This window comes from Felis catus, chromosome B4 (genome assembly GCF_018350175.1).
Source record: "Felis catus isolate Fca126 chromosome B4, F.catus_Fca126_mat1.0, whole genome shotgun sequence".
In the NCBI taxonomy this organism is placed as follows: domain Eukaryota; kingdom Metazoa; phylum Chordata; class Mammalia; order Carnivora; family Felidae; genus Felis; species Felis catus.
Window position 1 is genome coordinate 105,364,183 of NC_058374.1, and position 25,845 is coordinate 105,390,027.

At 34.9% G+C, this 25,845-nt stretch overlaps 1 protein-coding gene across 12 annotated transcripts in view; it reads left to right on the plus strand.

Annotated features, from left to right (window-relative positions):
- Positions 1–25,845, plus strand: part of METTL25 (methyltransferase like 25) — a 160,897-nt gene that overhangs the window by 116,631 nt on the left and 18,421 nt on the right. For 4 of the 12 annotated variants that reach the window (XR_006600904.1, XR_006600905.1, XR_002159913.2 and 1 more), the window contains exons 10-13: positions 9,657–9,731; positions 10,287–10,358; positions 12,265–12,373; positions 16,837–16,930. Coding sequence is in view for 2 of the 12 variants with exons in the window: in XM_003989085.4 (XP_003989134.2) it covers positions 9,657–9,731; positions 10,287–10,358; positions 12,265–12,357 (240 nt within the window). In the remaining 10 variants the exon portion in view is untranslated. Of the gene's footprint in view, positions 1–9,656; positions 9,732–10,286; positions 10,359–11,925; positions 12,013–12,264; positions 13,587–16,836; positions 16,931–17,751; positions 17,857–25,845 lie in introns of those variants that run through there. The other 8 variants (XR_002159910.2, XR_002159919.2, XR_002159915.2 and 5 more) reach the window with 4 other exon arrangements.

Here is a 25,845-nt window from a genome sequence, read left to right on the forward strand (position 1 = left end):
AAAAGAATTATTCACCATGATCAAGTGGGATTCATTCCTGGGATGCAGGACTGGTTCAACATTCGCAGATCAATCAACGTGATACATCACATTAATAAAAGAAAAGATAAGAACCATATGATCCTGTCAATCGATGCAGAAAAGGCCTTTGACAAAATCCAGCACCCTTTCTTAATAAAAACCCTTGAGAAAGTCGGGATAGAAGGAACATACTTAAACATCATCAAAGCCATTTATGAAAAGCCCACAGCTAACATCATCCCCAATGGGGAAAAACTGAGAGCTTTTTCCCTGAGATCAGGAACACGACAGGGATGCCCACTCTCACCGCTGTTGTTTAACATAGTGCTGGAAGTTCTAGCATCAGCAATCAGACAACAAAAGGAAATCAAAGGCATCAAAATTGGCAAAGATGAAGTCAAGCTTTCGCTTTTTGCAGATGACATGATATTATACATGGAAAATCCGATAGACTCCACCAAAAGTCTGCTAGAACTGATACATGAATTCAGCAAAGTTGCAGGATACAAAATCAATGTACAGAAATCAGTGGCATTCTTATACACTAACAATGAAGCAACAGAAAGACAAATAAAGAAACTGATCCCATTCACAATTGCACCAAGAAGCATAAAATACCTAGGAATAAATCTAACCAAAGATGTACAAGATCTGTATGCTGAAAACTATAGAAAGCTTATGAAGGTAGTTGAAGAAGATATAAAGAAATGGAAAGACATTCCCTGCTCATGGATTGGAAGAATAAATATTGTCAAAATGTCAATACTACCCAAAGCTATCTACACATTCAATGCAATCCCAATCAAAATTGCACCAGCATTCTTCTCGAAACTAGAACAAGCAATCCTAAAATTCATATGGAACCACAAAAGGCCCCGAATAGCCAAAGTAATTTTGGAGAAGAAGACCAAAGCAGGAGGCATCACAAGCCCAGACTTTAGCCTCTACTACAAAGCTGTCATCATCAAGACAGCATGGTATTGGCACAAAAACAGACACATAGACCAATGGAATAGAATAGAAACCCCAGAACTAGACCCACAAACGTATGGCCAACTCATCTTTGACAAAGCAGGAAAGAACATCCAATGGAAAAAAGACAGTCTCTTTAACAAATGGTGCTGGGAGAACTGAAAGCAACATGCAGAAGGTTGAAACTAGACCACTTTCTCACACCATTCACAAAAATAAATTCAAAATGGATAAAGGACCTGAATGTGAGACAGGAAACCATCAAAACCCTAGAGGAGAAAGCAGGAAAAGACCTCTCTGACCTCAGCCGTAGCAATCTCTTACTCGACACATCCCCAAAGGCAAGGGAATTAAAAGCAAAAATGAATTACTGGGACCTTATGAAGATAAAAAGCTTCTGCACAGCAAAGGAAACAACCAACAAAACTAAAAGGCAACCAACGGAATGGGAAAAGATATTTGCAAATGGCATATCGGACAAAGGGCTAGTATCCAAAATCTACAAAGAGCTCACCAAACTCCACACCTGAAAAACAAATAACCCAGTAAAGAAATGGGCAGAAAACATGAATAGACACTTCTCTAAAGAAGACATCCAGATGGCCAACAGGCACATGAAAAGATGTTCAACGTCGCTCCTTATCAGGGAAATACAAATCAAAACCACACTCAGATATCACCTCACGCCAGTCAGAGTGTCCAAAATGAACAAATCAGGAAACTATAGATGCTGGAGAGGATGTGGAGAAACGGGAACCCTCTTGCACTGTTGGTGGGAATGCAAATTGGTGCAGCCGCTCTGGAAAGCAGTGTGGAGGTTCCTCAGAAAATTAAAAATAGACCTACCCTATGACCCAGCAATAGCACTGCTAGGAATTTACCCAAGGGATACAGGAGTACTGATGCATAGGGCCACTTGTACCCCAATGTTTATAGCAGCACTCTCAACAATAGCCAAATTATGGAAAGAGCCTAAATGTCCATCAACTGATGAATGGATAAAGAAATTGTGGTTTATATACACAATGGAATACTACGTGGCAATGAGAAAGAATGAAATATGGCCTTTTGTAGCAACGTGGATGGAACTGGAGAGTGTGATGCTAAGTGAAATTAGCCATACAGAGAAAGACAGATACCATATGGTTTCACTCTTATGTGGATCTTGAGAAACTTAACAGAAACCCATGGGGGAGGGGAAGGAAAAAAAAAAAGAGGTTAGAGTGGGAGAGAGCTAAAGCATAAGAGACTGTTAAAAACTGAGAACAAACTGAGGGTTGATGGGGGGTGGGAGGGAGGGGAGGGTGGGTGATGGGTATTGAGGAGGGCACCTTTTGGGATGAGCACTGGGTGTTGTATGGAAACCAATTTGACAGTAAATTTCATATATTGAAAAAAAATACCCTCTAAAAAAAAAAAACTATATTCCCCTGTTTACATCCCTATGCCTACAGTAGTTCATCTCTATAGGGACTATAGGGATGCGTTATCAGAATTATGATTAAGTAGTTTGCTTTTATTATAGTTTTAAGAAGGAACAGAAGTGGTCATTTGATTGCAAGAAGTAAAGATGTACTCGGGTTTTCTCAATTTGTGGGACTCTATTCCAGAAATACATATACTTAAAAGAAAGATTGGGATCTCTTGGCTTGATAAAAACCAAAACCAGAAGTACAGCCTAGTCTCATCAGAATGTATTTGTTAATGAGAGCAAGATTCAAAACTGCCATAGTGACCGAGTTACTGTTATTTTCTAAGCAATATATTTTTTAATCCTTTACGATTATGATGAGCTCCTGAACTAACAACAATTTCACTCATTGTTCTAGATAATTTTTCCTCTGAGATTTTTCTTATTGATGTTTATTCATGACTCAGCTTTCATTACTTCCCCTCTCTGCATTACCCTCCCCATGACCAAGATAAAGAAGATCTCGTTGACTCATTTGATCTCTTTCATAGCTGTTTGGATAGAATATTTATGAACAGGGGTGCCTGGGTGGCTCAGTCAGTTAAGCATCCGACTTCAGCTCAGGTCATGATCTCATAGTTTGTGAGTTTGAGCCCCATGTTGGGCTCAGTGCTGACAGCTCAGAGCCTGGAGCCTGCTTCAGATTCTGCATCTCCCTCTCTCTCTGCCCTTCTCCTGCTCACGGTCTCTCCTCTCTCTCTCTCTCTCTCTCTCTCTCTCTCTCTCTCTCTCTCTCTCTCAAAAATAAATAGACATTAAATTTTAAAAAAAGAATTTTTATAAACCAACACCCTAAATCCAATAAGGTGATTAAGGTAGAAGAGGGGAAACTGTACTTGCAGGAAGATTTATACATAAGTTGCAGCCCGTGACTCTTTCCCCAAGCAGTGATTGGACAGAAACCCATGGGGCTTAGGTTTTAGGGGCATTCAGTCTTAATATATTTGATTCAATGAGGATATTTTTGGACATTCAATAAAGACAGTATTTAGAAGCCTTTTCATTTATGTAGATCCTGTTATATAACAATCTATATAATAATTTTTATAGGTTTTCATGATATGACAGTCTCCTCCAAAGAACACTCAACTTATTTTTTGCTTTAGCTGTCAGGAGGCTCCAGTTTACATTTATGCTTGATTCCAGCAGCTGTCCTTAATTAGGTTATTTGGTATCATGTTTTTCTCCTTTGAATTGTACACCCTTAAGAGTTTATCCTTTCTTTAATGGCCCTACTATTGATATGTTTTTATGCTTCATAGTGTAAACCACCTCAAATTATCCTTGAAAATGCGGATACTCTTATTAATAATAAAGTTCCCTACAACTAATGACTGTACTTATTTGTAGCAATTACACTTGGGGGTAGATAAAAAACAAGATTTAACAATTATACTTCCTTTAAATTAAGATCAAAAACAATATGTCAATATTATATGCAAAGACCAAGCCAAATGTGCAGAAAATAAAGGGATATTTCCATTGTGCAATAGAACATTCTTACATAATGTAAGTCTAATTCTACATAAGAACAGTCACATTGCCTATAAAAACTATCTTTATTCTCCCAGCTAACCACAGAGAAACTTTAGGTACAGAAATGTCTCTCAGACAACAAAGAGCTCTTAGGAAGTAGTAGAAGATAGGATATGATCATTTAAAAGACAGGAAAATATATTACTTTATTTATTTATTTATTTATTTATTTATTTATTTATTTATTTATGGAAGAAAAAGAGATACTTAATTATCTTAGTTTTTAATACTGCTTTTTTAAAAAGAAAGTTTAAAATGTATTTATCTTGAGAGAGAGAGAAAGCATGAGTGGGGTGGGGGTAGAGAGAGGGAGAGAGAATTCCAAGTAGGCTCCATCCTGTAAAACCAGAGCCCGACGCAAAGCTCGAATTCACAAACTGCGAGATCATGACCTGAGCCAATATCAAAAGTTGGACACTTAACTGACTGAGACATCCAGGCGCCCCTAATATGCTTTTAATATAGGAGAAAACATGTTTTAATGTTACATTATTTTAAATTATTAGAATTATTGATGTGTACAAAATCTGTAAATTACATATTTAATTCAAATGAAAGAATATGTAATAATTATATGATATATCAGTGATCATTTTTAGAATAACTATGAGCTGAAGTTAATATTTTGTATGTAGATTCTGCTTTCGTATAGTGGAAAGTTCAAATTTTATTTCCGTTAACTAGTTATTGGACAGGTATACATTAGAGAATATGGAAATAACTTTATACATTACATTTTGCTTTATTTTTAAGAAAAGTTCTATCTTGGGGCTCCTGGGTGGCTTGGTCGGTTAAGCATCCGACTTCGGCTCAGGTCATGATCTCATGGTCCGTGAGTTCGAGTCCCCCGTCAGGCTCTGTGCTGACAGCTCAGAGCATGGAGCCTGTTTCGGATTCTGTGTCTCCCTCTCTCTCTGCGCCTCCCCTGTTCATGCTCTGTCTCTCTCTGTCTCAAAAATAAATAAACGTTAAAGAAAAAAAAAAGAAAAGAAAACTTCTATCTTATTGTCCATAAATTTCAGGGCTTATGAATATGTTATGTACATAATCACATCATTTCTAAAAGTAAGAATCATACTGAGTCATCTTTGCATTATACTGCAAAAGATTCGTAGTGACACTAATCCTTTGAATAATAGCATGAATAACTTTCTTTGTTAATCTAAGACTGTTAGAACCAATTCAGTCTCATTGCCACTGGCTTTGTCTTCCCAGCTCCCTAGGCAGATCGCCTAATGGGCTTCACCTTCACATCCACCTACCTTAGTTCTTGAACCAATTATGGCCTAGCCATGGATATGTCAGCAGCCTCAGTCTCACCATCTCCTGGTGAGAACTAAGTTAATTGCTAACCCAGGTTTGATCATGTACAATGTGGGAGGATCTCTAAACAGCCATGTATTTCTCATCCAGTCATCCAGCCCACTTTCTATGAAATTGCAGTATAGTCCATGTTTGCTTACCTGGGCCCCTTTATATTAAAAAACAAACAAACAAACAAAAAACTTTAATAAATAAAGAGAAGAGACAAATGTCCCATGGAAGGGAATTCCAAGTAATCTATTTAGATACTCCACCATCAAGGAGATGAAATATAAGTCCCCACTCCTTAAATGTAGGCTGTACATAGTGACTTTCTTCCAAAGTGTGCAGTATGAAAAGTGGAAAAAAGAGAAACTTTAGAGTGGAAAAACCTGACAAACATTGTCTTATCTGGGTAATCAAGGTCTATATCAATGATATTAAATTATGTTGATAGGTATCCTTGATATGTCAGGAACATGGTACTCTATTTCTGTGGTCTTCCTCTCAAAAACCCATAGCCCTAGTCTAATTATGAGAAAGAACATCTGCAAATCCAAGTGAAAGAAAATTCTACAAAATGTCTAGCCATTACTCTTCAAAACTCTCAAGGTCATCAAAAACAAGACAAGTCTGAGAAACTATCACAACCAATAGGACTAAATCCAATGTGATATCCTGGATAGGATGGTAGAACTGAAAAGACATTAGGTGAAAACTAAGAAATTATTTTTTTTAAGTTTTTCTTTACTTAAGTAATCTCTGCACCCACTGTGGTCCTCAAACTCATGACCCTGAGATCAAGAGTCACATGTTCTTCTGACTGAGTCAGGCAGATGCCGCAAAAACTAAGGAATTCTCAATAAAATAATGGACTTCAGCTAACACAGTCTATCAGTATTGGGTTCATTAATTATAACAAATAACCCCATTGTAAGGTGTCAATAATAGAGGAAATTTGGTGTAGGGTATATGGGAACTCTCTATACTATCTTCAAATTTTCTGTAAATCTAAAAATTTAAAATATAAATTTATTTAAAAAAACAATATGAGAAAAGATAATGTTTATTGAACCATTGCTTTGTGCCGGACACTGCCAAAAGCATTGTTTATATCACCTTACTGAATACTAAGAATGACCTTGTGAAATGAATACTGTTATACTCATTTTATAGATAAGGAAATTGAGACACAGGTTAAGTGGATAAGTACATTTCTTAAGGCCAAATCTACATAATTGAGGAGAAAGAACTCCAATCCAGACTGTCTAACTCTAGACTGTGTACTTCTTTTGGTCCTATTTATATAACTTATTAGCAGACATTGAGCACAAGAAAAATGTTCATTTAGCATTTTTCCAAATCACACAAGTAAGGAAGAATAAAGAGAAAATTCATGCCTGCCAAGAGACAAAATAAATGTACTTCTAAAGGAGACTGAAGAATTGAGGTTTGAAATAAAGACAGAAGAAATTCAAGGACTTATGAATCTTACTGAAGCATTAAAGAAGAGATACTTGTATCCACAACTTTGACTCTTGAAACCTTTGCAGGTATTGTCCAACACAAAGGCTATCCTGGAGTTAAAATTACTGTCAAAAATTATTTAAAAAGTGGGGAAAATAATCTAAAGCACCTGAACATGAACATAACCGCTTGTTTACAGCCTCTCACTCCAGTTTCTCTTTCAGACTGGGTATCTCCCTAAACTCAAAACTTAGCTCTCTGAGCTAGGGCCCTATTGCACAGCTTAACTCATATTAATCTCCTTTTCTGGAGTCTAGGGAATGGGCAACAGGGAGCAATAAAATTCATGATCAGTACTCTCAACTGCCATTCAATGTGCACTTCAACTTGTAAGTTTTTATGTATGTCCTTGCCGAAGTATGATCTGCACCCGGCAGTGACTCAATTCTGATGCCTTCCTCCATCTCTAGGACGTTGGCCCTACCTAGGCTCTCCCTGACTTTAACACTCAATAATGTCATCTACAAAATGAGATCATGAAGGCAGCTCTTTCTGCCCACAGGTCCTGCCCGTGCTTTAATAAAATCACCTTTTTACACCAAAAAAAAAAAAAAATGATATGAAAATATGTATGTTACAGATTGATGTTAGGATTAAATGAGATAATATCTTTTTAAATTTTCCAAATAATCTCTGTGATCTAATGTAATGAAACTGGCAGTTGAGTGTATCACTGAAAAAACTGATGAAAACTTAAAACACTGAATTTTTCACTTAAAAACATATTAATATACTTTTACTTACCAGACTTTTGGTGTAAGCACAAGGCCATTTGTTGTTTTGGTCTTTGCACACAGCTTTGTATAGGGTCACTCTTTGGAGTTCTGTCTTAATTTTTTTACATCAAGCATACCTCTAAGGCAGTCTACAGTGTCCAGCTTTGTTTCCCTTAAACAACCAATTTCCATTTTTAAAAAATAGGAGAGTTAAGATGATGTTCTCACCTTTTCTCTTCAGAATCACACAAAAGCAACAAATAAAAACCAAAACACAACTTCTTTGACAAAATCAGAAAGCATGCTAAATCTCAAATCATGTGTTTTATGAAGCACAATGAAGGTAAAGAGGGATGGAGAAAGATACCAAAAGAAAATTCCCAGGGTTACAGATCACTGACAAAACCAACAACACAGTTCTCTAGACTGGAATATTCTGAGGAGCAAAATCAACAGTTCCTAGTTTGGGACAAATGCAATTGATGACCAGGGTTGTGCTTCCCAATTTGGCATAAGAGAGAAACAGAGAATACTGGAGAACCCAAGGAATCACACTGAAAAACTATATTCATAGGAAGCAGTACGCTGGTGAGGCAGGATCAGAAAAAGATGATGAGTTCTGACTTGTCCCGTAACTGCTGATCTCAGATGGCTGGAGAGAAGACTAACTAAAGGCTGTAATTCAAACACACACACAGTTTTGTGAGATGAGTTTTCCTGGCTTGAATCGCAGGCCTGGATCCAGTCCAATATACACTACTGCAGAAGTTTGGTTTAGGAGTTCTCATTTGACTCAAAGATGGGCAAGATTTTTAAAAGTGGTGGGGAAGTAAAAATAAGATAAAAACAGAGAAGGAGACAAACCATAAGAGGCTCTTGAATACAGAGAATAAACTGAGAGTTGCAGTGAGGGGGTAAATCAAATGAGTGATGGGCATTAAGGAGGGCCCTTTTTGGGATGAGCCCTGGGTGCCATATGAAAGAGATGAATCACTGTTCTACTCCTGAAAGCCAAGACTACACTGTATGTTAACTAACCTGAGAATGAAAAAATAAAAAATAACAAAATTTTTTTTGAAAATAAAAGGGTTGGGGAAGGAGGTATAATCTGCTTGGGTTCTGTACTAAGGGGAAAATCTTTTCTGGAAAGCTGCACTAGAAACTGAGACAAAACCTTGCTTTTCACCATTAACCTTTTTATACTTTTTAAATTCAAAAGAAATTTAGTTCAGTAAGAAAAAGAATAGGGACTTTGAAAAAATAATAAATTCAGGTAGACATTTGCAGAGAAAATCTAAATACAAATCCTTTCAGATATTTTACTCTTTTTATCCAGACTTACATTTGTTTTGACCACATGGAATTTGACAGCAATTTCTTCTAGTGACTTTCCTTTATCAATCCTTTCACAAAGGCATCCAATTTATAGAAACAACTTTTCCTTTTGCATTAATATTTCATTAATTATGTAATATTTACTTATATCATTACAATACTGTAACTGGCATAACAAGTTTAGAAACAAATACAATTGACTCAGTAAACAAAGTTCAACTGGTGTGAACAGAAGCATATATGTTCTAAAAAGCGGCCTGCTAACCACAAGGGTTCATTGTATTATAGGTATCCTATGTTTTTGAGGAAAACCAGAAAGTAATGCTTGTTGATGGATTTGTTATGTGCATGTTAGAGGAAATTACCCTAAATATGAACATATGTCCTTACTGGGTTTTTGTGGCCTTTGAATTATTCTCTAGGATATATAGTTTTAGATATATCATTTAAAATTTTTAATTTTACTCAAAAAAAAATGTTTATTGAGCTCCTACTATGTACCCTAAACATAGAAACAAGGTAAATATTTCATCAACTTGTTGAAATTAAACAATATTAATAGGATGTTACTGCTGTTTTTATTTACAGTATGCTGAATAGGTGTAGAAGATATTAATGAAAGAACTTAGTTTATTGACTGCTTCATTCATATCCTTAAGAGTTCTTCACACACCCAAATTTGTTTTAAATTGTTAATGTTGGTTTTACTTTAATGTTTGATAAGGAAAACTTTTTTTTTTAACTGTTGTTACATTTCTTGTTGTTTTATCTTGAAGCTGCCAGAAAAAGTTATAATGGACTACTACGAGAAGTACAAGCCTAGAATGAATGAGCTGGAAGCTTTTAATATGGTAAATCTCAGAAATGAACATATTAAATTGGATATGTTGCCAGACTTGAATGGGGTTCAATTAAATTTTATTGTGGGACCAACCAATCTATGTTGTTTTTCTCTTACTGTAGAAAAACCGTTTTGGACCATTTCCTATTTCAGAACTATATTAGGTGTCAGTAATGTAATAAAGAGAACACATGGTAGATTTCTCTTAAAATGTATCATAAATGCACGGAAGAAATTTCAGAGTTCTTTGAACACATACTTGTCTCAATGCAGTTATTTCCCCAGCATGCGTTTTAATGAATTTCATTCTTAGTACCTCTGAAAACTCTCTATCATACGTACCACTGCCTTTGGATTCCTGTTATTATTAAAGAAAAACTTTTGATCTCTGCAGTATTTGTTTTCTGAATATATACAATTGGTATTGGAGATTTGGTCCTATATAAATTTTTGTAGATGCATTTTCTTAAACATAAGTGTTAAGCTAGTTTGTGTTTGTTTGTTTGTTTGTTTGTTTTGTTTTGTTTTTTAAAGTTCTACCATCCTATCTTATCCTTTCTTTTAGTTGAAAGTTGTTCTGGCTCCTTGTATAGAGACACTGATTCTTCTGGATCGACTTTGCTATCTGAAAGAGCAGGTAAATTATATTTTAAAATATATAACTAATATCTTTATTTAATATAGTAAACAGATCCACTATTACCTAGATTAAGTTTCTTTTGCATACAGCTAGTCAGATAATTTTTCTTATTATATTTTCCAAGTTTAAATATTCATTCCATCTCTTTTTAAACATAAACATATGTACAACAGATGTTTTCAGCAAACCTATTATAATAAAGTTTATGTTCTTTTAATTGTATGGTAATTACTGTATGGTAGGCAGTGAACACAACTATCATATATGACGTATTGTGTAGCTAAATTTAATAAAGGCCAGACATAAAAGATATTTTATATATATATATATATATATATATATATATATATATATATATATATGTTTAATTTAATGAAAATTTACCTTTTAAATCACTTTTGGATTTTGGACATATGTAATCTGCAGTATAAAAATTTCTTTCTGATCAGTGAAAATTGCTTTTGCTTCTTCACAGTCTTGGTTTTTTTTAATCTATGTTGAATGCACAAAAAAAACTGGTTTTTTGCTTGTCTTTAAGGAAAAAGTTTTTTGCAGATTTTACACTGAGCTATGATCAAAATAGTTATGTGAACCGTTTAAATTAAAACCATACATGGATTCAGCCTCATGTTTCCACCATAAGCCCTTTATTTTAACAATTTTGTTCTATCATAGTGGGTAATTTTACTTTCTTCTTTTCAACAGGCTATTTGGAACAAATGGATTTTAATAAATGCTTGCTTTTGTTCTAATTTATATTTTTATGGAAAAAAAGACAATTTTTAAATATTTGGATAATTGTGTACTTTCTTAAGCTACCAAGTAACTCAAAATCACTGGAAATCTTTGGTTTCCAATTTCATAGGTGACAGAATTGGGCCTGTTTTACTAGGTACTCATTATTTACCTTTTCAAAGCAATTTCCATTGACCTAAATAAAATAAGTAAATGGTAAAAGAATAAATTAAATAAAATAAGTAATATGCACAAAGATTAATAGATTGGCAATGAAATGATATAAAGCAAAAAATATTAACTTGTTAATAAAATATTTTTAAATAGCAATGTTAAATAATAATTTTTAAATAGCAATGTTAAATAATAGCAATGTTAAATAATATTAAATAATATTTTATTCTAAAATAACACTTATATGTTAGAAAGTTTTAAATGAAGAGTATAAACAAGAAAATTAAAAATAACAACAGTCCCATCTTTCAGCATTAACTTAATTTTTGTTTTGTATTCTAGTGCCTCTTTCTAATATATATATGTTGCACACATATATATGAGCGCATTATTTCTACTTTAATTAAAATTGGAATCTGGGGCACCTGGGTGACTCAGTCAGTCAAGCTGTCTGACTCTTGATTTCAGCTCAGGTCATGATCTTGGCTCAGGTCATGGTCTCACAGTCCAGAGACAGAGCCCTCAAGATTCTCTCTCCCTCTCCTTTTACCCCTCCCTGCTCTCTAACATAAGATAAGATGATGATAAGATAATATAAAGGAATCAAATTACAAGTGCAGTTTTTAATCTAATCTGTTTCATTTATTTTATTCAGAATTTTCTCATCTTATTGAATATACTACAGAAGGTGAATAATGTTTCATCATATAATAATTTCTTTAAGTAATGCCCAATTGTTTTTTATCACTTCCACTCTTTCACAATTTCAGCAAAGAATAACCCTGTAGTTCACTATCTTATGTAAATCTTTTATTTCCTCAACATAAATTCCTGTAGGTGAAATTGTAAACGTTAATTTCATTCAGCAAAGAATAATTTTCTTTTATATAGTTTGTCTTTATGTTGTTTTTATATTACAATATATAGTCTGACTCATCTTTCATTCTTATCTTCAACAAATTGCTATGTATTTAAATCACTTATCAATTTGCAGGAAAATATTGCATGGTCTGCACTTGTGAAGTTGTTTGATCCTGTGAAATCTCCCAGATGTTATGCTATTATTGCTCTGAAGAAGCAGCAATGATTTCAGTTGAAGCAAGGTATTAGATGTATCTGTTTGTGGAAACTATCACTAATTTTGCTCTTCTAAACATTTATGTTGTGTTATGTAAATATTTGAAAAAACATTGCTCTATATTTTAAATAAACAATAAAATAATAGCTAACAACAGAACACCATAATCTATTTTTCCATTGTCAAAGCATACATTAATAAAATAAGAACTCATGAAAATATTTAAAGTATTGACCTACATTCCTGAGTTACTATATCAATAGGACATTGTAATCTGACCCTTGTTTCCTATTGTTTGAGACCCTTAATATTTGCTACATACCACATTTTGACTTTTATTGGTTTAAAAACTTTTTGGACAGAGGAAAGTTATAGGTGTACATATAATAAAATTAGCACAGAAGATCACTTTCATTTTCCTCCAGATTTTGGAAGGATTTTCCATGTCATCTGGAGGGAAAAATCCAAAAAGGAAAGAAACACCCAGGAACCAGGCAGATACAAAAAGTGCTTAATATGTGTTTTCATCTAAGTTACATGAGAAGATATTCTGTGTCCTTAAAGAAATATGCATCTTGTGAGCTTCACTTTAAGGAATCTTGAAGCTACTTATCTTACTAAAATAGATAATTACCTTGTGCTCTGTAGAAAGCCAGTCTGAGAAAAGCAAGAGAGAATGAAAGAAGGCCAGTGCTATGCCCAGTGTGGTACAGGTTCTTTTCATTTGCAGAAATCTTGAGATTTCTAATATACACAGAAGATACGACAGTTGGCAAAAAGCTTCCTTGATGCTCAGCAAAAGACTATAAAATTCTCCCATCAGAAGAAGTAACTACTCTCTTAAATTTTAGAGTCTATCCGCAGATGGAAAGAATAAGTTTTTGCTCTGTGTTGTGATAGGAAGTTTGCAGCCATTATATACGTGGATGATCAGGTACTTTGTATAGCTAGTACAATACTGGGGAAAATAGCCACTTTTTAAGCTTTTTATTATGGAACATTTCAAATATGTTCAGAAATGAAGAGTAGAGTCTAACGAATCGCATGTACTCATCACAAACTTCAATAATTATCAACATTTTACCAGTCTTGTTTCATCTGTACACTTACGAGCATGCACACGTTCACATTTGCCACCCCACCCACCGTTCCCAGATATGTAAGATTTTGAACTTTTGCCCTGATGCCTAAATATTTATATAACATTATTTTCTGGTTATAATAAAGAAAAAAAACTTCATGTGTGTAAAGCTCTGTTTAGTAAAGTGAACTCCAACTGTTTCAATACCAAGGAAACTTTGTAGTAACTTCCCTGTGCCTTAAAACATTGTCAGAAATTATATTTATCAGTTAATACTTTCCATTTTTAATAGAGACATTTGTGTGATTCAAGCTAATCAACATGAGATAACTTGTATGACCCACTGAGATGATAATATTTCAGCAAAAGAACAAAGAAATATAATATTTTGGCAGGACTACAGCTTTATACACATGAATCCCCATTGCAATGTTTGTAGACTCTCCTCTCATAAAAACTGCTCTTTGAGAACTCATTTACAGTTGAGCTAAAGAATGTGATGTATTGGCAGGAGCATCAATCCTGACAGTTACATTCTGAGTGAGCTAAAGCAAGACTCTTAATATCTCAGAGCCTCATTTGTAAAGTGGGTTTCATTTAGTTTTCATTTTAGAAACATTTATTGAATGCTTATCATGTGTCAGATGTTAGGCTAGGCACTGGCAGCATGGAGACAAACAAGATATGTCCCTTTTCTCAAAGAGCTCACAGTCTAGTAAGAAAGACAACAAAATTACTAATTACCATAATTAGTACTGTAATTATTGTATAGGGCTGAGAGGGTCAGGACATGAGATCCTTTATGGCACCTTCAAATTGATAAGACTTCAAGGGAAGATAGGCTCGGTAATATTAGTACCATAGTTTAGATTCATATGAGTTAAATTATTGTCTGTCCTTGTGTAGGTCACTTTAGTATTCAGTATGCCTCAGGTTTCTCATCTGTAAAAAGAATATAAGAATAAAATTTACTTATAAAGTTGTTATGAACATTAAAAGATTAAATATATTATTGAACTCCCACAAAATGTCTCCAGGCAATCTGTTAATAAAGCAAAACTGAATTTATTAAAACTGTCTGTAGTAATAGGGGATTCTGCCTTGAGGGTCTCTGAAGGTAAAGTCAGGAGAGGATATTTACAGCATTTTGAAGGTGGCTCTTTTCAGGTGGAGACCAGACTGCAATTTGGAAAAGTTCATGACAAGTTTTATGATTGGTATCTAATAGCAAGGCAAGGGTCTTGAAGCAAGTTCTGATAAGTAAACTGTTGCTTGATAAGTGAGCTCTTTGCCAAGGTGAGCAGATTGTCTGAGATAAATTAATATATGAGAATTTCCTGAAACAATGAAGTTATTTATTGGTTTACAGCCTTATCTTTCCTGGGCAAAGATTTCCTTTACCAAACAAATAAATCATGTTGACACAGGTGGTCTCAGTTCTTAGACCCCATAGCTCTGTCATATTAATGCACATGGTTGTAGTTCTCAACGTAAAGCAATTAATTCCTGGTACATAAACATATGTAAAGCAAATAGTATAGGATAGTAGACTCAAACCTAGATATGTCAGTACTTCCATTAAATGTACATTAAATGCTTCAATTATAAAACAAAGATGACTAATTGGAAAAATAGAGCCCAATAAGTTGCTGGTTAGAAAAAACATCTAAAACAGGGGTATAACAATTCAAAAGTAATAGGAAGGAAAAGACATATTTGCAATTACTCATCAAAAGGAAGGATATTTATCAATATCAAAGTAGATTTTTAGTTAATCTCAAGCAAAAATATTCTGGAAGATAAAGGGTAACCTTCATAATGAAAAGAATTTCAATTTGCCAGGAAAATGTAAGTTTGTATTTAGTTAATACCATAATTACAAAATATATAAGGCAAAAATTAACTACAGGGAGAAACAAGTCTACAATCATGCTGGGAATATTTTCATGTTTCCCTCTATCTTATGGAAAAAGCAAGCAAAACCAAAAAGATACAAGATTTGAACAATGAAAGAAGTAAAATTGAGCTAATGGATAAACAGTTTATTATAAACTGTTCCCAACTACTATATAATTTTTTCAAGTACATATGAAAATTTTACAAAAGTTGACCATATGCTGGGCTTTGAAGTAAATTTTAATAAATTTCAAAAAAATTGAAACTATATTATATGTAGTTTCTGACCACAATGCATTTAAGCTTAAAAAAATTGTTTTAGGGGTGCCTGGGTGGCTCAGTTCAGCATCTGACTCTTGATTTCAGCTTAGGTCTTGATCTCAGGGTTGTGAGTTTAAGCCCCATGTTGGGCTCCACGCTGGGGAGTGTATATATATATATATATATATATATATATATATATATATATATATATATTTGTTATGTATTATATATGTATTATATAATTTTATTATATACTTATAAAATTTATTATATACTTAAATATATATAAGTAAAAATTTAAAAATTGTTTTAAATATAAGTAGAAAATCCCCATATTCTTTAAACTAAGAATTATACCTCTAAATAACTTCTGAGTCAAAGAAGAACTCACAGTGGAAATTAGAGAGTATTTGAGTAATAATGAAAATAATTGAATTATAATGATAACACTGCCCATCAAAACTTACGGGATGAGCTAAACCATGATATAAGAAAACATTAGCTTTCAACACATATTAGAAAAGGAAGAGACTAAAAATCAAAAGATTAGTAGTTTCTGGAAGAAAAACACGGAGAGATGATTAACACCTCCAAAAGTTGGTTCTTCAATAATTAATAAAATTTACACATCTCTGGTAAGTCTAATCATTTAAAAAATAAAACGTTCAAATGATCAATATCAGGTATATAAAAGGGAACATGCCTGTAAATTTGCCAATAAATTTCTGACAACAAAATTGAACATTTGTATGAAATGGAAAAATTTCTCAAAGAAACACAATATGCCAAAACAGCCTCAAGAAGATTATTAATAAAATATTAATAATCATACAACTATTAAATTGAATCTGCAATTAATCTTTTATTAATTTCCTACATCTCGATAAAAGTATTTTTTGGATGTGGCATAGAATTTAGTCAACCACTGTTAGTTTGCAACAGTGTGACTAAGACTATCATAGACACTATACGTTGGGCAAGAAGATTTATAGAACTAGACTATGGCAGTTCCTAATTTTTAGGAGTTTATGATCTATGCATTGAAACACATATGAGAGGCATATGGAAGAGTTAAGATTTAGATAATGACTTTGGGGAAGAAAGAAAAGAAAGTATCTACAGAAGCACACAATCCTTTACTATGAACTAACTTTGTCTTAGTCTGTTTACTTCTGTTCCACTCTCCTCTTAATTATAGGTTCCTTTAGTTTGTTTTAAGTATGGTCAGTAGAATGGCTTATTTTCAGGAAAGAGAACTGTTTAAGAAATAATCTGCCATGTGAAAGATGTGCTCTGGTAACCTGTGACCAGAAGGAACTGGAAGTCTCCAAACCTCCCCAGGTTTGTACTTGGCCAGTGATGCTACTGGCTACATGTATGGGGATTTATTAGTTGATGTATTTATCTCAATGGATCGCCTCATTAAGTTTGCAGATGTTCTGTCAATGGAAGTCCTTTAAAAACAAATTATACTGTTTTTATTAGAGTTTTCCAATGCACAATCCAGAATAAGAGAGTTAACACATTTCAGCACAGAACAAAGTAGCATGTATTTAAATCTCAGAGGAGGAAAAGCCTTTAACTTGTTCTCAGACAGTTATGATTGAACACGTTGAATTTGAGAAAAATGGAGAAAGTATGCACCAAATTCACCATTTGGTCAGCATGGGATTTGGTGTGCATCAGCTAATCATGTTGAACTAATGCTCCACTTAGCTCAACTCTCAGGAAAGAATCCAGTCTTCTAATAGCTGCTACAACTCCTTTAAGAAAAAGTCTCAAGGATGGTTTTCCATCAGGCAAAGCACACTCAAATAATGTGTTTCAAGGGAAAGATAAAACAATTCCAGATACCATTTGATTATAACAACAGACATCTCTGGTGTTCTGGTGACTTCAGAATATTTCTGATCTTAGTAGACAGTATAGCTGCAGGTAAACCTCTGCGAATAAAGGCATGAGGAACAGACTTCAAATCACAAAGAAAAAATTAAATACTCTATTTCTACTTAAGCTAACTCAAAAGGACAGAACTAAGAATAAAAATGAAGGCAAAGAAGTGTTTACTTTTACTGTATAGAATAATGAATATCTTTCTATGTATGTACAAACAGTACCTTTAAAGGGTCCAAAATTACATTCACATTACCTGCTTATGCTAGGTTCCAGAAACCATCCCTAAAGCACAGGTTGTACTGTACTGAAGAATAATATTTAGAAGTTTTGAGGGTCAACATCTAGAGGATAAAACTGAAAGCTATTGAAAGGTAAATTATTTTTTTGGTTAACTTTTCTCTCATTAATAGAAAATACTGTTGTTTATCTTTAAAATAAATAGATTTGAAATTCTTTTAAAATATGCTTCATATTTTAGATCTTTAGTACAGTTGTAGTATCAATGTTTGTTAATGAGATTATTGGTAATGTGTTTTCATTCTAATAAATTGGTTGCAGATGTTTAGAGAAGAAAGGATTTCGTTAAAATTGCTGCCATAAATAGCATAGTTCCTACCTTTAAGATTAATGAAACCATAGTAAATTCAACCTAGATCTTCTTACCATTCTTTTATTATGAAAAGTAAAACTAAGTCTCAGAGTTGTGTTTAGTTAGGTAAATAGAAGTGTTACAGAGCCTCTGAGGGTCATAGGTCATAGTAGCCCAGTGGAGTTACATCATATACACATTTATGTACTGATTTTTAGATTCTAACCTCTCCCCAAGATGCAAATGCATAAGAAGGATAGGATATCTGTTTGTTGGCCAAATCAGAAGTGCCATCTTTGAAAGACAGGAAATAGAAGACCAAACAAATATCTATAACTTTTCAAAGAGCAGAGGATATGTGTTTCTCATCAAGTAAGACTTAGAAAATCCAACTGAACTTTATTGAACATCTGTGAACTAACTGCTGGGTGCTTTCACACTTACTTCAATCTTCAAAACAATAAACAACAAAAAAATAGCATGCATTAGGGATATAGATCCTTAGTAATAGTGACAGTAGTATATACCCAAGGAGCAAGCAGTAAGCCTTAATAATTCACCCATTCCTCATTCACTGTAGGAATTTAATATTATCCTAAATCATAATGGTTTGAATGCTCAATATCTGCTTAAAGACTACCCTTTTGTTCTTTTCTTTCATCTACCTCTGTGGTCTCCAAATTTTAGTGGGCCAAGGAATTAAGGTATAGTACTATATTCAAAACTACACAAATAAAGCAAAAAAGAAAAAAAAGAAAGAAAAAGAAAAAAAAAATGTTGGTGTGTTTTCCATAGAAATGTGTTCTCATAGGAAACACATTAAAGAGATCTTTCAGCTCACTGTTCACAGGTTTAAAAAAAAATTCAATAATAAGAATCCCATTGACATTCTAAATAATGTATTCATTTTTACTACTTTGGCTACTGTATGTCATACTTAGTTTTTACTGTCTCATAAGTATAATCAGAACTTTGTGTTAAAAGTTGTGTCCTGAAGACACTTTTGAAAGAATTGAACACTAATAATAGTGGTTAACTATAAATTAAGAAGATCAATGAAAACCAAGAAGCTTCTTGACCGGGACATTAACTTTAATTTTAATTTTAAAATAAATCTTAATTACTAAAACCTAAAGACAGTTGCTGATTATTAAATACCAAATAATTTGGCATTTTACATATCATATATAAAAGGGTCACAAAGAGAATCAGAGAAGGGGTTTCTGTTTGGTTGTTTTTTGTTTGTTTTTAATATGTCTTTTTTTTTTTGTCAAGTTAGTTAACATACAGTGTAGTCTTGGCTTCAGGAGTAGATTTCTATGATTCATCACTACATACAACACCCAGTGCTCCTCCCAACAAGTGCCCTCCTCAATGCCCATCACCCATTTTCCCACCCCCATCAACCCTCAGTTTGTTCTCTGTATTTAAGAGTCTCTTACAGTTTGCCTCCCTGTTTGTATGTTATTTTTCCTTCCCTTCCCCTATGATCTTCTGTTAAGTTTCTCAAATTCCACATATGAGTGAATCACATGATATATGATCATATATATATGATATATGTCTTTATCTGACTGACTTATTTCACTTAGTATAATACCCTCAAGTCCATCCACATTTTTGCAAATGGCAAGATTTCATTCATTTTCATCACTGAGTAGTATTCCATTGTGTATATATACGATATCTTCTTTATCTGTTCATCAGTCAATGGACATTTGTGATCTTTCCATAATTTGGCTATAATTGATAGTGCTGCCATTAACATCGGGGTGCCTGTGCCCCTTCGAATTAGCACTGCTGTATCCTTGGGTAAATTCCTAGCAGTGCTATTGCTGGGTTGTAGGGTAATTCTATTTTTAATTTTCTGAGGAACCTCTACACTGTTTTCCAGAGTGGCTGCACCAGTTTGCATTGCAACAGGGATTCCCTTTCTCCACATCCTCACCAACATCTGTTGTTGCCTGAGTTGTTCATTTTTGCCACTCTGACTGATATGAGGTGGTATCTCAATGTAGTTTTGATATGTATTTCCCTGATGATGAGTGATGTTGAGCATCTTTTCATGTTTCTGTTGGCCATCTGGATGTTTTCTTTGGAAAAGTATGTATTCATGTCTTCTGCCCATTTCTTCACTGTATCATTTGTTTTTGGGGTAGAGAAGTTTGGTAACTTCTCCATAGGTTTTTGATACGAACCCTTTATCCAGTATGTCATTTGCAAATATCTTCTCCCATTCCATCTTTTAGTTTTGTTGATTGTTTCCTCTGCTGTGCAGAAGCTTTTTATCTTGATGAGGTCCCAATAGTTCATTTTTGCTTTTGTTTCCCTTGCCTTTGGAGACATGTCAAGTAAGAAGTTTCTGAGGCCAAGGTCAGAGAGGTTGCTGCCTGTTTTCGCCTGTGGGATTTTGATCATTTCCTGTCTCACATTTCAGTCTTTCATTCATTTTGAATTTATTTTTGTGTATAGCGTAAGAAAGTTGTCTCTTTTCATTCTTCTGCATGTTGCTGTCCAGTTCTCTCAGCACCATTTGCTACAGACTGTCTTTTTTCCATTGGATACTCTTTCCTGCTTTGTTGAAGATTAATTGGCCATACATTTGTGGGTCCATTTATGGCTTCTCTATTCTATTCCATTGGTCTTTGTGTCTGTTTTTGTGCCAATACAATACTGTCTTGATGATCACAGCTTTGTGATACAGGCTACAGTCCAGGATTGTGATGCCTCCAGCTTTGGTTTTCTTTTTCAACATTACTTTGGCTATTCGGGGTGTTTTCTGGTTCCATACAAATTTTTAGGATTGTTTGTTCTAGCTCTGTGAAGACTGCTGGTGCTATTTTGATTGGGATTGCATTAAATGTGTAGAATGCTTTGGGTAGTATCAACATTTTAAAAGTATTTGTTTTTCCAACCTAAGAGCATGGAGTGTTTTTCCATTTTTTTGTGTCTTCAATTTCTTTCATAAGATTCTCTAGTTTTCAGCATACAGATCTCTTACCTCTTTGGTTGGGTTTATTCCTAGGTATTTTATGGTTCTTGGTGCAATTGTTAATGGGATAGATTCCTTGGTATGTCTTTCTGTTGCTTCATTAGTGGTGTATAGAAATGCAACCAATTTCTGTACATTGATTTTGTATCTTGCAACTTTGCTGAATTCATGGATCAGTTCTAGCAGTTTTTTGGTGGAATCTTTTGGGTTTTTCCATGTAGAATATCATGTCATCTGCAAAGAGTGAAAGTTTGACCTCTTTGCCAATTTGGATGCCTTTCATTTTGTTTTGTTGTCTGATTGCTGAGGCTAGGACTTCCAATACTATGCTAAACAACAGTGGTGAGAGTGAACATTCCTGTCATGTTCCCGATCTCAGAGGGAAAGCTCTCAGTTTTTCCCCATTGAGTATGATATTAGCTGTGGACCTTTCATGTATGGCTTTTATGATGTTAAGGTATGTTCCTTCTATCCCAACTTTCTTGAGAGTTTTTATTAAGAAAGGGTGCTGTATTTTGTCAAGTGCTTTTTATGCATCTATTGACAGGGTCATATGCTTCTTATCCTTTCTTCCCTTAATGTGATGTATCATGTTGATTGATTTGCAAACATTGAACCAGCCCTACAGCCCAGGAATGAATCCCACTTGACATGGTGAATAATTCTTTTAACATACTGTTAAATTCGATTTGCTAGTATCTTGTTGAGAATTTTTGCATCTGTGTTCATCAGGGATATTGGCCTGTAATTCTCCATTTTAGTGGGGTCTTTGTCTGGTTTGAGAATCAAGGTAATGCTGGCTTCATAGATTGAGTCCGTAAGCTTTTCTTCTGTTTCTATTTTGAGAAGTCTGGGTAGGGGGTTGTTAATTTTGTTTATTCTTTCAAAAAACCAGCTCTTAGATTCATTGATCTGTTATGCTGTTTGTTTGTTTGTTTGTTTTGTTTGTTTGTTTGTTTGGATTCTATATTGTTTATTTCTGCTCTAATCTTTATTTTTTCTCTTCTGCTGACTTTGGGCTTTCTTTGCTGCTGCCTTTCTTCTTCCTTTAGATATGAGGTTATGTTTTGGGACCTTTCTTGCTTCTTGAGATAGGCCTGAATTACAATGTATTTTCCTCTTAGGACTACCTTTGCTGCATCCCATAGGGTTTGGACTGTCATGTTTTAATTTTCATTTGCTTCCATAAATTTTTTAATTTCTTCTTATATTTCCTAGTTGACCCATTCATTCTTTAGTAGGATGTTCTTTAACCTCCATGTATTTGTGGGCTTTCCAATTTTTTTCTTCTGATTGATTTCAAGTTTCATAGAGTTGTGATCTGAAAATATGCATGGTATGATCTCATTCCTTTTACATTTGTTGAGGACTGTTTTGTGACCCAGTATGTGATCTATTTTGGAGAATGTTCCATGTGCATGCAAGAAGAATATGTATTCTGCTGCTTTTGGATGAAAAGTTCTGAATATATCTGTTAAGTCCATCTGGTCCAATGTGTCATTCAGAGACGTTTCCTTATTGATTTTCTACCTAGATGATCTGTCCATAGTTGTAAGTGGAGTATTAAACCCCCTAAAATCACAGTATTATTATCTATACATTTATTTGTTTGTGATTAATTGATTTATATATTTGGGTGTTTCACGTTGGAGTCATAAACATTTATAATTTTTTGCTCTTCTTGATGGATAGACCCCATAATTATGATATAATGCCCTTCTCCATCTCTTGTTAAAACCTTTAGTTTAAAATCTAGTTTGTCTGATATAAGTATGGTATTCCAGCTTTCTTTTGGTTTCCAGAAGCATGATAGATGGTTCTCCATTCCCTCACTTTCAATCTGAAAGGGTTCTCAGGTCTAAAATGAATCTCTTGTAAACAGCATATAGATGGATCTTGGGTTTTTTATCCATTCTGATACCCTATGTCTATTGATTGGGGCATTTAATCCATTTATATTCAGAGTGATTATTGAAAGATATGGATTTAGTGTCATTGTGTTATCTGTAGGTTTCGTGCCTATGGTGGTGACTCTGGTCCTTTGTAGTCTTTGCTGCCCTCTCCTCACAGAGTCCCCCTTAGAATCTCCTGCAGGGCTGGTTTAGTGGTCATGAACTCCTTTAGTTTTTGTTGGGGAAAGCCTTTATCTGTCCTCCTATTCTTAATGACAGCCTTGCTGGATAAAGGATTCTTGGCTGCATATTTTTTCCTATTCAGCACATTGAATATTTCCTGTCTCTCCCTTCTGTCCTGCCAAGTTTCAGTGGACAGATCTCCTACCACCCTTCTGAGTCTACTCTTGTAGGTTAAGGCCCATTTGTCCCTAGCTGCTTTCAGAATTCTCTCTTTATCTTTGTATTTTGCCACTTTTACTATGATATATCATGGTGTTGACCTGTTTTTGTTGATTCTGAAGGGAGTTCTCTGTGCCTCTTGGACTTGGATTCCTGTTTCCTTCCCCAGATTAGGGAAGTTCTCAGCTCTAATTTGTTCAAATAAACCTTCTGCAGCTTTCTCTCTCTTCTTCTTTTTTCTGGAACTCCTGTGATAACCAATATTATTTCATTTCATTGAATCACTTAGACCCTTGTGGTCTAGTAATTTCCTTTCCCTCTTTGTTTCAGCTTCATCATTTTCCATAATTTTATCATGTATTTCACCTAGTCTCTCCTCTGCTTCTTTCATCCTCGCTGTCACTGCATCTAGTTTATTTTGCATCTCATTTATAGCATTTCTTAATTCATCATGACTGTTTGCTAGGTCTTTGATCTCTACAGCAATATATTCTCTGCATCTTCTATGCTTTTTTCAATCCCAGCTATTAGTCTTATGACTGTTATTCTAAATTCTTGTTCAGATATATTGTTTATATCTGTTTTGAGCAATTCTCTGGCTGTCATTTCTTCCTGGAATTTCTTTTGAGGAGAATTCTTCTATTTCATCATTTTGCCTAGGTTTCTGTCTTTGATGTGTTTTAATAGCTTGTTATGTGTCCTGCACCTGCAAAAACTACTATATTAAAAAGGGGTCATACACTCTCTAGGGCCTGGCACTTCAGGAAGTGATTTTGGAGTGTGTTGTGTGCACTCTGTTCTTGCGTATTTGGCTGCTCTATCCACTGGTCAGTCTTCTACAAAGCTCCTCCTTACTTGTGGTGGTGAATTATTTATACCTTCCACCAGGTGTACTTTCATTTGTTCATTGAAGTAACCCCAGAAGAAAGGAAAGGGCAGGGGACCTGATCCCAAAGAAAGAGGAAAATGAAAGGGGTGAAAAAAAGACCAAGCAAAGAATCAAAGAAACTATAAGGCTTAATCCAGAGAGAGAGAAAGGAAAACAAAGAAGAAAATATAGAAAAGGTATAAAAAGAATAGAGTAAAAATGCCTGATTAAACAGAGAACGAAAGGAAATTAATATATGTATAAATGTATATATTAATACATATATACATAATAAGAATTGACCAAAAATCAAATCAGAAACTTTTTTTCCAAAGGAAAAAAAAGAAGAAGGTAGAAAGAAAAATAAAAGAGAAGGAAAGAAAAGAGAAGAGAGAGGAAGAAAAAAAAGAGCAACAGACTAATATACAAAACTACAGGACAGTTGTCTGTTGGTGCCTGGGACCTGTGGCTGTGCTGGTCTGGAGGAGAGGCCCTCTGGTTCTTATAGTGTCAGTCCTGCTCTAGTAGATAAGCAGTTGCCAGGCATGGACGGGCAGGGTTTGGTGTAAGTAGGTCCCACCTCCACTGGGGGCTGCTATCTTGTTTGCGGACTCTCCACCATGTTGGTGATGGGGAGATATATGGGGACATCTCAGTCTCTTCTCCCTGGACCAAGTGTCTCAGACTATGCTGTTCAGGCAGCCTTTATAGAGTAGCATAAGCAGTCAGCTTGCCTTGCTCCACAGTCTCCCACGCCTCCTAGGCACTGAGCTAGAATTCAAAACCTGACGTCTTAAAGGATCCTGAACCACATGGACCCAGTTCTGGGGTAGCACCACTCTACCCTGCCGATATGGCTGGCACCTGTAGGGTCTTTTATCCTTGGGAAGCAATATACCCTTTACCCACAGTACTCAAGGAAGTACTGTTCTCTTCCAGTGCGCCCCTGAGATCACCATGAGCCCCAGGGCTAGCTCCCCTCCCCACCAGGTGTGTGCCTACCGCCACCCCCAGTTTGGAGAAAATCACACTTTTTTGAAAACTCTGATCTTTAGTGGGCACCTGGGTGGCTCAGTTAGTTAAGTGTCTGACTTCGGTTCAAGTCATGATCTCACATTTTGTGAGTTCAAACCCTACATTGGGCTGTCAGTGCAGAGCCTGCTTCAGATCCTCTGTCCCCTTCTCTCTTCTCCCCTCCCCCACTTGTTCTTTCTCTGTCTCTCTCTCTTTCTCTCTCCAAAATAAATAAGCATTTAAAAAATGAAAGAAAGGAAAGGAAAGAAAAAAAGAGAAGAGAAAAGAAAAAAGAAAAGACTCCGATCTTCCACTGCTAAGGCTGTTTACAAAGTAGAGACTGGCACTCTCCATATTTCTCATTCCCCAGTCCGTGGTCCAGAGAGGTTTTTCTCTGATCTTAACAAAATACCACAATCTACAGCTTTTCTTTCTCTCCCTTTTGTCTCTCTACAGAAGGGGATCCCTCCCCTCTGTGCCCACGATATTTTACCTCCCCCAGTTTGCATACATGCACCTCTGTCCCACCAAGCTGTCTCCATCCGCCTGTGGAGATTTTTCTGTCACTCCACAAATGGATTTCCTGGGTTTGGAACACTCAGT